Source organism: Strix aluco, chromosome 19 (genome assembly GCF_031877795.1).
Source record: "Strix aluco isolate bStrAlu1 chromosome 19, bStrAlu1.hap1, whole genome shotgun sequence".
NCBI lineage: Eukaryota > Metazoa > Chordata > Aves > Strigiformes > Strigidae > Strix > Strix aluco.
In genome coordinates, this window is record NC_133949.1 from 12,480,957 (window position 1) to 12,492,362 (window position 11,406).

General features: G+C 57.0%; 1 protein-coding gene across 2 annotated transcripts; it reads left to right on the forward strand.

Annotated features, from left to right (window-relative positions):
• The first annotated feature begins 1,919 nt into the window (after nucleotides 1-1,919).
• Nucleotides 1,920-9,274, forward strand: ALDH3A2 (aldehyde dehydrogenase 3 family member A2). Of its 2 annotated transcripts, XM_074844785.1 has the most exons (12): nucleotides 1,920-2,057; nucleotides 2,953-3,126; nucleotides 3,533-3,764; nucleotides 3,872-3,957; nucleotides 4,355-4,563; nucleotides 4,722-4,839; nucleotides 4,962-5,103; nucleotides 5,278-5,444; nucleotides 5,972-6,071; nucleotides 6,869-7,104; nucleotides 8,112-8,235; nucleotides 8,553-9,274. In XM_074844785.1, the coding sequence occupies exons 2-11, from the start codon at nucleotides 2,965-2,967 to the stop codon at nucleotides 8,190-8,192; spliced, it is 1,533 nt and encodes a 510-aa protein (XP_074700886.1). In that variant the 5' UTR covers nucleotides 1,920-2,057; nucleotides 2,953-2,964; the 3' UTR covers nucleotides 8,193-8,235; nucleotides 8,553-9,274. The 2 variants fall into 2 exon arrangements, with proteins under 2 accessions (XP_074700886.1, XP_074700887.1); XM_074844786.1 differs by lacking the exon at nucleotides 8,112-8,235.
• The last annotated feature ends 2,132 nt before the right edge of the window (nucleotides 9,275-11,406 follow it).

The window sequence follows — 11,406 nt, forward strand, 5'->3', positions numbered from 1 at the left end:
TCTTGCTGCTGTCAGTATAGCCCTGGGGATTAGAGCACCCCCAGCACTGCTCACCTCCCAGTTCCTCTGGAGTTCCGTTACTTTCCCATAAATAGTTCCCTTCTTTATTGTTTCTTAGTGACTGAATAAAAATAGAAAATACTGTCAGCTCCTAGGCGTGGGGAGCACGCTGCAGACCGTGCGTTTCACCGGGTGCTGTCTGGGGTATTCTTCCATCTCACTCCAGATCCCACGCTTCCCTGCAATCCATGTGTCTCGCCCAGCTGCTCCAGGGAGACTCAGCTGCTATTTTGCAATGCTTAAAACGCCCTCAGCCTCGTTTCCTGTCCATAATTGGCTAAAAGATGTCCCAGACAAGGACCAAAAGGGACTGTTTCCCAGGATGCAGCATGCTGCTGCTCCCCCATTTCTGCAAATACAGAGGAGCCTTAAGCAGGGGCACAGGACCAGCCTGCTGGGATGAGCTGGGACATTGGCCTCCTGCGTGTGAACCAAGCACAGGAAGCACTGCTGTGGCATGAAAACCCTTGGGCTGAAGGGTGACAACTTCACAGGCTCTGGAGAATGGCCACTGTGAAAAAGGTAGGTAAATAACCATCTCCCTGCTCCTGCAGACAGCCCTGGGCAGGTGCACTGCCTGCAGAGGATGCATAGCAGCACAATACTCCACACTGAGAGCTCAGACTTTTACGCTGATCGCAGCAGCATTAATTCCTTATCTATTTTTTCCTTGGACCTCCAGACAGCGTGGTGCCTGGAGAGAGCTCCAACCTGCCCTACCCGCAAGGATGCTGCCAGGATCAAGGAGAGCGTGTTCGCATCAGGTAATGCTCCTGCGAGGATTGTTCCCACTTCCACCCATGTCTTCTGGAATGCAGACCCAGGTCCTTTTCATATCCCGCAGTGCGAGGGCTCTGTCAAGCCCAGCCTGTTTTTCTTTCACGTGTTGCCTCCTGCATGCAAGTATTGGCAGTTGCTCTTGTCATTCTTTCCAGTGGTGGACTGTTTACTGCAGAGATTTGTGCAATAGCTTGTGAAACATTCATGTGCTGGCTGAGCCGCAGCCTACGAGCTGTCGGCAAAGCCAGCTGACTTGACCAAAACCGAGCTTTGTCTTTGGAGGGAGTCACAGCCGGCTGAGCTAAAGGGCACCCCTGGCCTTGGAGAGACACGCTGATTTGGGAAAATGTCATGAAACTTTGGAGGGAGCCTGTGCTCCACGTTAGCCTTGTCTCCTGGGCACAAGCACCCCGCTGCTGGCCCTGTGTGTGGCAGAGGTGTGTGGTGGGCAGGGATTTAGCTGGGCACAGTGTCAGCTGAGGAGCATTAGCAATAACCAGCCTGTGTAAGAGCGTGTCAGAGATGTAGTGCGTAACAACCCGGGAGTCCTTTTCAAATAATCCCCTTGTATTTCTTAGAACAAGTTGTGACAGGCCTATTTTTAACTGGAATGAGCCCAGCCTTGTCTCTGCTCCTTTCCCTGCTTTTTTTGGGGGGTTGTTTCTCACATGAGTGCTGTATCAAGGTTAATTCCACTGTCCTGGCCAGGCTATTCCTGTTGATTGCTTTGCCTCCTACACACCACCACCCACTTTTTCAGCACTTGCTGGCCCCTTTTTCTTGACCGACTTGTCTCTGCCTCCCCCCGACGTAGGAGGCTGCTGGAAGTGCTCCCCTTCACCAGCACTTGGCCTCAGAAATGCTGCCGGCAGCTGAGGTGCTCGGTGAGTTCATGCAGCATTTGCTCGGCGGGGGAAAACCAACGGGTAAAGCCGCTGGGTGCCACTTACCCTCCTTAGATAAGGAACCCCGAGGGGGACTTTACCCCCCCCCCCACACACCCCCCCAAGCTTCTCACGCAATGCGCTTCTCTGCCCCACGTCTGCCAGCATTTCACAATCTGCTGGGTCCCAGTCCGTGCCAGCCACAGCCCCAGCTCGGCGGCGCTCCCGGGAGGGTTGGCAGCCTTCGCCAGCAGTCGCCACTCCTGCAACGCAGCCCGCAGAGGCGGAGGCGCTGGGAGGAGGGAAGGAGCAGCGCTGACGGCGGGAAGCAAGGTACCGCCGCCGGTTCCCGGGGGTCCCGCCGCCGGTTCCCGGGGGCCCTGCAGCAGCCGGGGGGTGTCGGTTCCGCTGCTGCACCGCGCTCCGTCCTCTGCCCTTCCCTCTTGTTCCTCCTTTCCTCGCCGCGGGGCCGCTCGGCGCTCTCACCGCGCTCTCCTCCTCCTCCGGGGCTGACCGTTAACCCGCGCTCAGAGAAGCCAGGCCTGGGCCACTGCTCGGGAGGGGGCTGGGGGCCGCCTCAGCCCCCCCCGCCCCGGCGCGCCCCAGCGCCGCGCCCAGCCCCGGCCGCGCCTGTTCTGCGCCTGCGCGGGGGGGGGGGCGGCGCTGCGGCCCCCGCGGCCTCTCCCATTGCACCTCGGGGGGGGCGCGCGCGCGCGCCGTCACGTGATCGGCCATCACGTGAGCGGAAGGCGGAAGCGGCTGAGGAGAGCGGGAACTCCGGCGGGCGGCGGTGGGGAGGGGGGGGGCGGGGGGCAGGGTCTTCGCCTCAGCTCGGTCGGCGCTCGGGGGTCGCTCTCCTCGGAGAGGCCGCCTCCCCCCGGTGGCGCCGCCCTCGCGGCCCCTGCACTCCCCGTGGCGGTGCTGGATAGCGCTCGGTGGCGGGGCGCGGACGGGGGCCGCCTCCCCTCACTGTCAGGAGCTGCCGTCCGTCCCCTGGTGACACCCTGGCTGGCATACGCAGGGGTGCTCCCTGTGCTCCTTTTCAAACTTTTCTAAATCACAAGCCGCAGCAAATTGTTTAAAACTTCAGAGTTAAGACTGAACCGTCAGCTGTCAGCTCTCGAGCTGGGGGGGTTGGAGTGTGTCCAGTGCCTGTGGGAAAACTCAGTTTCCGTCTGTGGAAGGGAGGCCCCGCAGTGAGCTGGGTCTCGCTGCTCTCTCCCTGCAGCGCTGAGCAGCCATGGAGAGGATGCAGCAGGTCGTTGGGCGGGCGAGAGCCGCCTTCAACTCGGGCCGGTGCCGCTCGCTGGAGTTCAGGATGCAGCAGCTGAAGGCCCTGGAGCGGATGGTGCAGGAGAAGGAGAAGGAGATCCTGGCAGCCATCAAGGCAGATCTGCACAAGGTGTGGGTCGGGGGGTTTCTCCTGTCAGCCACACACAGACAGCGGTCAGCCTGGAGGGGAAAGCGGGGAGGCCAAGGGCTGCTGTTGCTGTGCCAGATGGCTTTTGCTGATGTCCCCCATGGTCCTGGCTCTCGCTGTGGCCTGCCAAGGTCTGCTGCCACCATTTTTAAGAAGGAGATAGGCTGAGGCAGGATTGTGAAGGCTTGTCCTGGTCATCAGGTTTTGGTTTCGTACAGAGCCCCACACACCCCGACTGATTGTCTTCCATTAGGGATTCTTTGGGGCAGTGCTACTGGTATCAGGCACTTTGAACCAGCAGAATTTACCTTGTTTCATGGGGCTGCTGCGGTGGGTGCAGAAGGTGGAGGCCTTGGCTGTCCCCTCCCCAAGCTCACTGTCGTTGCAGTGTGGGCACAACGCGTACAGCCACGAGATCCTGGGTGTGCTGGGGGAGCTGGCCCTGGCCATGGACAAGCTGCCATCTTGGGCAGCCCCTCAGCCTGTGAAGAAGAACCTGCTGACGATGCGGGACGAGGCCTACATCTGCCCCGAGCCACTGGGGGTGGTGCTGATCATCGGGGCCTGGAACTACCCCTTTGTCCTGGTGATGCAGCCTTTGGTGGGGGCCATCGCAGCAGGTGGGGACCCACTGCAGCCCCTATCCTTCGTGGGGCCGTGGACGGGCGCTGTGGGGGGCAGGAGAGGAGGGTGAGGGCTCATCGGCCACGCTGCGTTTGTCTTGTAGGCAATGCTGTGGTGGTGAAGCCGTCGGAGATCAGCGAGAACACGGCTCGGCTGGTGGCTGATCTCCTCCCCCAGTACCTTGACCGGGTGAGCGTGGCCCCGTGCTGGTTCCTGGATTTCTCTGTGATGTGCTGGCTTGGGGTGACCCCAACACCCTTGCCCCACAGGAGTTACACTTTCTCTAGGCGGGGGGCAAGAGCTGAGGAAGGAGACGACCCTCGGGAGAGCCCGGTGGTTATATGTGCCCTAGTTCTTAATGTGCGGCAGTGGGTCGGTTGGCTGGCTCAGCCCTGGCTTCAACCTCCATTTCTTTTAGTTCCTGTGGAACAAAGTTGCAAGTGAAACTTCATTTCAAGGGAAGGAGCAGAGCTCGTCTCTGTTATTGCTGTCTTTAGTCCAGTTCCTAACGTAGCTCACAAGTGAGTCTGTCCCATGCAGAGCTGCTGCCTCGATATATGTGCCTTAAATCCTGTTGGCCCCGCAGGAGCTGTACCCCGTGGTCACTGGAGGAGTACCCGAGACAACAGCGCTGCTGACCCAGCGATTCGATCACATCCTCTACACCGGCAACTCCACGGTGGGCAAAATCGTGATGGCAGCGGCCGCTAAGCACCTGACGCCCGTCACCCTGGAGCTGGGCGGGAAGAGCCCCTGCTACATCGACACGGACTGTGACCTGGCTGTCGCCTGCAGGTCAGGCTGTTGGAGGCCTTGGTGGGGTCTCAGCAGTGGGGCAGGGACCCTGTGGGCAGGTGGACAGCTCTGGGCTGGTGTCACTCGGGCGCCGTCGGGCGGGCTGTGGGGTCTGGAAGGGCCTGACTGCAGAGAAACCGTCTCCCTCTCCCCTGCAGGCGGATAACGTGGGGGAAGTACATGAACTGTGGGCAAACCTGCATCGCCCCAGACTACATCCTGTGTGACCCATCCATCCAGGGCAAGGTGGTGGAGAACATCAAGGTGACTCTGCAGGTGAGCGTGGGGTTCCTCGTGCCATGGGAGTTGTCCCCGTTCCAGCCCAGGTCTGAGCTCCTGGAGCTGTGGCTGTTGTGACGATCTGCTGAGTGTTTTGGTTCTGCTGTGGCCTTTGGCAGGAATTCTACGGGGAAGACGTGAAGTCGTCTCCAGACTACGAAAGGATCATCAACAAGCATCACTTCAAGAGGATTCTGGGCCTGTTGGAAGGACAGAAGATCGCTCACGGGGGAGAGTCTGATGAGGCCTCCTGCTTCATAGGTGGTTCTGGCAGCTCTTGGGGTAGGGGGGTGGTAGCAGGTGCTGTCTGTGTGCTGTTTGTGTCTGTGGCTTGCTTGGTGTGTGTTGCACGCTGGTGCTGCCAGGGGTGGAATCCTCAGTGGACCACATCTTCTGTCCTGCTCACGCTGCCTTCTGCTCTCCCGTTTGCCTCAGCACCAACGATCCTCACCGACGTTTCTGCGGAGTCAAAGGTGATGGAGGAGGAAATCTTTGGACCGGTCCTCCCCATTGTGACTGTGAAGAGTGTAGACGAAGCCATTGAGTTCATCAACCGTCGGGAGAAGCCCCTCGCCCTCTATGTCTTCTCCAACAACAAGAAGGTGGGTGTGGGCTGTGCTCCTCCGCAGAGGCGTCTCTGCACGGTTTGACCCTGGATGTGGCCGGTCCCAGGCACAGCTCCCCACAGGGTCCGTGTCGGCTCCTCTTTGCACGTGAATCACAGCGTTTGGCTCTCAGGGGCTGTGAGTGTCCCCAGAGCTGCTGGAGGCTCCCTCTCTCCTGCTGAAGTGCTTTGTATTTGCATGACTTTGTGAAATAGAAGGATAAAAAGCTGAATTTCCTCTTTGATGCTATGTAGTCTTTCATGATTAATTTAGTTACCTTTAATGTATTGCTAGGGAGGCGAGCTCCCAGCTTTCTATCTTTTCCATCTTTCCCATCCCTTCTCTGAACTTTCCTACTTCTCTTGAGTTAACGCTGCATGGAGAGGGCTTGTCTGAGTTGTCAGCCAGAGGAAGTGAACATGATGGGCTGCTGGCTCGTAGCTCCCCTCCCAGTCCTGCTCAGTTACATGGCTGGTCTCTTCTGGGCCTTTGTAATGTTTTGTTTGGTTTTTTTCTTTTGCCAGTTAATCAAAAGAGTCATCTCGGAAACCTCCAGTGGGGGGTTTACTGGAAATGATGTCATCATGCATTTCTTCCTCTCAACCTTACCCTTTGGTGGTGTTGGTAAGTTCTTGGGGCTCCTTAAGTGTTGTGACTTGCTGTACGGTGTGACCCAGGGAACACCAGCTGTTGGTTTGTGTCCGGGTGCCCCTGCTCCTCTTACACCCGAAGGGTCCCGTATAGCAGATCTTAATAATAATAATAAATTCTGGGAGTACATTAGGACAGGGGGCGATTAACAGTAATTGCAGGAGGAAGGGTAGGACCTTAGCTTGGGGAGAACTGGCACAAGTGATGGAGCAGCCTACGGGAGCTTTGCAGGAGAGAGTTTGGGTGTTACAGTGCTCACAAGCTGACTGAACCAGCAGTGTTCTGGTGCTGTGAACAGCACACACTGTCCTGGGACTGAAAAACGGAGGTGTACCCTGCAAAGCTCCTGAGGAAAGCCTTCACGCACAGCACCGGTCGGATCTCAGAGCCTTGACATGGTGCTCTGAGAGGTGGCCACATCCAGGGGGGAGCTGGAGATGGCTCAGAGGCACAGCGAACAGTGCACGGAGGAACACAGCAAAATACTGGGGAGTGTGTAGTGAAAACGAGGTGGGGAAGAGGAGAGTGGAGTCCAGCTGGTCATCTTGGAGTCTGAAAAGTGCTGCGGAGAGGACGGATCAGTTGTCCTCTCTGCAGGAATATAGAGAAGTTGTGCTTTAAAACTGCAGCGGGGTGGATGCAGGGCAGGTAACATGCAGTGCAGCTGGCAAGTTTTCCTGTGCGTCTTCTTGCCCTGCTGGTGGCCTCAAGTGGCCAAAGGTTGGACTAGCTGAGCCTGTGGTGTGACTCGTCTGGGTTGTGTCCCTCAGGTAACAGCGGGATGGGCGCATACCACGGCAAGCACAGCTTTGAGACCTTCTCCCACCGCCGCGCCTGCCTGATCAAGGACCTGAAGATGGAGGGTACGAACAAACTCCGGTACCCACCTGGCAGCCAGAAGAAGGTGGATTGGGCCAAGTTCTTCCTCCTGAAGCGGTTTAACAAGACTCGAATTGGACTGATCGCCTTGGCCCTGCTGGGGATTGTGGCAGCGGTGGTGATAAAGGTGAGCTCTGGGTCTCTGCTGTCCGTGTGAGTGCACGTGCAATTCATCTGACCTTCCCTAAGTCCACTCTTTGCCACCGCAGCCCTTTCTTAGCGCCTGCCCTGCTTTTTCTGTCATGAGACTTATGATATCTGGCCCCCCTGAAATTATCAGGATCTGCTTCTCATTCTTTCAAGCAGTATCTAGAATAGAAAAGCTGTCAGGGAGATCCCCTAGGCTGCTGTACTGTTTGTGATTCTACCTTGGTAGGTGACACCCATGAGAAGCTCCCTCCAGAGGCAGAGGCTGGTATGTTTTGGACAGGTTAGGAGTAGTTTCCATTCCAGGGCTTTCTTCAGCAGCCTTGTGAGCTGCTTTATAGCCTAGCACAGAGGGCTGAGGTTCTGTGCTGTGGTGGCCTGGGGAAGGGAGGCTCTGTCCCAAAGCCTGGGGCTACGACAAGCTCTTGTTCCTTGCCCAGTCACAGCCGCCGTCTAACCTCAGCTCAATTCTTTCCATTTCCTCCCGTTTCTGGCTGGGTGGTGCGGAAGGGCGGGATGTCCTCCCCGCTCTGCAGGAGGCAGCAGCCTGCCTGTGCTGGCTGCAGGACTCGAGATGCCTCCTGAGGTGGAGGGGTGAGATCTAAAACTCCAGGTGTGGTTGCTGGTGGTTCTCCGTGGCTGGTGGATCGGGGGCTGCGTGTGCCCATCCTGGCTGCCCCTTGCAAGGCTCAACGGTGCATCCCGGGTGTTCAGTGAGCTTCAGGGAGCAGCTGTTGAGGGCACAGGAGGTGGCAGGTGGATCAGGGCTCTGCCCTTCAGTCTGTGCTGTTACTGCTGCAAGGAGATGTGCAGGAGCCCAACAAGCTGGGGGAAATAACCCGCCTGCGTGTCTGAGCCCAGGAGGAGGTCTAAGAGCCACCCAGTGGCTCAGGCCTTGAAGCAGGGAGGCAGGCCCTGCCTAGGTGAATGCCTTCTCAGTGAAGGGGGGAAACTCATGGCATCTTGAAATCATTTGGGTTTTCTCAGAATCACCAGTCTGTGCTGAAGAGAAAAGCCCTCTTGATTGTGCTGGCTGTTCAGAGGCTGGGCTGGCCCAGTGTGTGGTAAGGAGGAGCAGGTTTCAGAGCACTGCTGTGACTGTCACGGTGAGGTAGGAGCCTTTTTCTTCTCCTGTGTGTAGACCTGGTTTGAGATCGGGCAAAACCTCGTTAGAGTAGGGATGTGGGGCTTGTAGAAGGTTCCCCCTGGAGGCGGAGAGCGATGCTTTCCCAGGCAGTGCCCGCGGCTCGCGCAGGGCCGAGATGAGCAGCAGTCGGTGCATGCCGAGGGCACAGGAGGCAGGCGAGCCGGACCCTGGGGAAGTCACCCTGAGCGAAGGGGCTTTGCTTGAGGCTGTTCTGGAAAGTGAGCTGGGTTTGTGTCAGCCGATCCTTCACAGGACATTGGTGTTGTGTTTTGCTTTCACAGGTGGCTTGCTGCTGAAGAGAGGAGAAGGCGCCCTGTGCAAGTCATACTCTGAGTGCTGGCTTTGTGTCTGTTTCCTTAAGCTGAGAAGTCCTTTTTTTCTTCTGTACTGGGTTATTTCAGTGAGCTGTCGAGCACACAGAGTAGCCTTAGAGAGATACTAACCAAGAGAAGGCTCAGACTCCTGTTTACTAAAAAGCTGTGCTGAAACAGAGGGACCAGTGGGTACAAGCTCTCAGGAGAACAGCTAAACCACGGGTGTGGTACAGACACTGCTTGGGTCACAGACCCAAAACGCAGCACCATCCTACTGTGAAAAAACTTAGCAACTGTGCTGAAAATTAACTCCATCCCAGCCAAAACCAGTACAAACCCGTTCTTGGTCAGATTCCTCCAAGGGAAAACAATTACTGAAAGAGTGTGTACTCCTCTGTGTTCGAGCTTCTGGGTCTGCTGTAATCTTGCACTGGGAGATCATATGGGGCTTGTTGTAGCTTGGGGAGAGGATGCTGGAGAAATACATGGTGAAAGGACCTTAGAAATATTAACGTTTCAATAAGGAAAATTTAAAAATTATTATTCAATGCAATTAATATAGAATAGAAAATTATACTTACTGTGCAATAGGTGGGATTTCTTCACGTCTGGTGAAAATCCATGTGCTAAGCCTTTTTAATAATATATTTTGCAAGTACTAAATAAACACTGAGAATTTAAATAATAAACCAAGGGTGGTAAGTCCCTGCAGTCTCCTGGGGAATCCTGCCCGTCCTCTGCCAGCTCTGGCCGTGGTTTGGCCGAACGTCACACGCGTGTGGTGAGGTGCCTCTGCCCCGGAGCGCAGGCCCCCGGCGCGATGGTCTCCCCGCTCGTGGGGAAGGATCCCCAGGGCTCTGGCAGAGTGCAGGCAGGCTGCCGAAGAGGCAGGCAGGGCGTGGGGCAAGGCAGTGCTGGGAGCTGCGGAGGAGCTGAACTGTTTCTCCTGTCTTGCCCTGTGCAAATCCGTCCCCTGATATCCCCCCGGGGTCTGGTCAGATGCGGACAGTAGCGCGGGCTGCGTGCATTGGCTCCTCACGGCTGCTGCAGCGTGGCAAAGCGCTGCCCCGGCCTCATGTGCCCGACACGGGCAGAGCCACGTGGTCTCGCAATCCAGCGCGGGCGGCTGAGTCACTGCCCCGGCTGAATGCGGCGACCCAGGGCTTGCGTAGTCAAAGCGAGGATATATCTGGGCAAAGGGCGTCTTGTATCTAACGAGAGCCTTGGGCCCTGGCCAGCACTCCTCTCGTGGGAGGAGAGATCACTTTGAGCCATGTCAAGGAAAGGGTTGCGCCTGCTTGCACTCGCTGTGGGAGACTGGAGGAGAGAGAAGCTTCTCTGAAGGTAACTTTATTTTTTTCCTTCATTTTTTATGAGTCATCTGCTTTCTTGGTCATGTCCATGTTTCAGCTCCTCGGGAGCATCCCTGTGAGCAGAGGGCGGGGTGGCTGGTGGGTTTAAGGGTATCTGTGAGCTAGGAGGAATCGCCCGCAGAACAGGATCTCTCCGCCGTCCCCAGAGATGCTGGGTTGGCCTGAGAGGTGCCCGCTGCCGCTGGGCCCTGCGCAGGTAGGTCGGGGCATTGGAGGGTGTGAGCCCTGAGCCATCGCCTCGGGAGCGGGAGGTCACCTAAGGAAGAGAACATCTCCCAGCCTTGCCCTGGGTGGGACATCTCTTGGTGGTGGCCCCATGTTGAGTGTTCCCAGGTCTGAGCAGCCACTCGCTCCCTGCACTCCTAGTGCAGAACATTTTTTTTTTTGCTGCAATTTCTTTCCTTCCAAGGCAGCCGATGCACTGAAGAGGTAGAAGCAAATAAAACACACCTAAAGCAGGGAAGCCCCAAGCTGAAGGCCCCAGCTCCTGCTGAAACAGGAATCGATTCAGACCTATGCCCTTGGTCATGCCTCAGCACTGAGTGGTGGCTGGTGGAAGGAGGCAGCATCTGCCCTGCTTTGCAAACAGGAGCCCATCTAAAAGCTCTTGGGAACTGGAGAATAGTTTGTCACAAGGATATCAAAAAAAAGATGGTTTTTACTGAGCCTGTTATCTACGTAACACCTCGCGTGATCACCACTGAAAGCTGTCTCATACCAGCTGTAAGCCTGACAAAATGTGGGTCTTACTGATGGGGACAGTCCAGGCTGGTTGTCCCCTGCAGAGGGGAAGAGCCTCTAAGAACCTGCAACATCCCACCCTTGAAAGGCCTCATGACTGTCGGGTGATGTTTCGTTGCAGGGGAATCACCTTTAGCCACCCAAGGTGTGCGAAGGCTACAGAGCTGTGGCCACACTCTGCCCCAAGGACTTGAGGGGCCCCGGGCACTGTGGCACTGCTGGTGCCCTGCATTAGGGGCCAACGGGGCATTGCTGTGACGTCAGTCCCAGGCCTGGGGAAGTCCTTGGCCACAGAATCACAGAATCATCTTGGTTGGAAAAGCCCTTGAAGCTCCTCCAGTCCAACCATGAACCTCACACTGACCGTTCCCAACTCCACCAGATCCCTCAGCGCTGGGTCAACCCAACTCTTCAACCCCTCCAGGGATGGGGACTCCCCCCCTGCCCTGGGCAGCCCATTCCAGCGCCCAACAACCCCTTCTGCAAAGAAATCCTTCCTAAGAGCCAGTCTGACCCTGCCCTGGCGCAGCTTGAGGCCATTCCCTCTTGTCCTGGCGCTTGTTCCTTGGCTCAAGAAACTCCTCCCCCCTCTCTGCACCCTCCTTTCAGGGAGTTGGAGAGGGCCAGGAGGTCTCCCCTCAGCCTCCTCTTCTCCAGACTAAACCCCCCCAGTTCCCTCAGCCGCTCCCCATCAGACCTGTGCTCCA

Bases quoted from the DNA above. Each gene is read 5' to 3' on its own strand.
- ALDH3A2 (XM_074844785.1), top strand. From the start codon at position 2,965: ATGGAGAGGATGCAGCAGGTCGTTGGGCGGGCGAGAGCCGCCTTCAAC. The intron at 3,958-4,354 runs GTGAGCGTGGCC...TTGGCCCCGCAG, and splicing joins TCCCCCAGTACCTTGACCGG to GAGCTGTACCCCGTGGTCAC. The intron at 7,105-8,111 runs GTGAGCTCTGGG...GGGTTTTCTCAG, and splicing joins TGGCAGCGGTGGTGATAAAG to AATCACCAGTCTGTGCTGAA.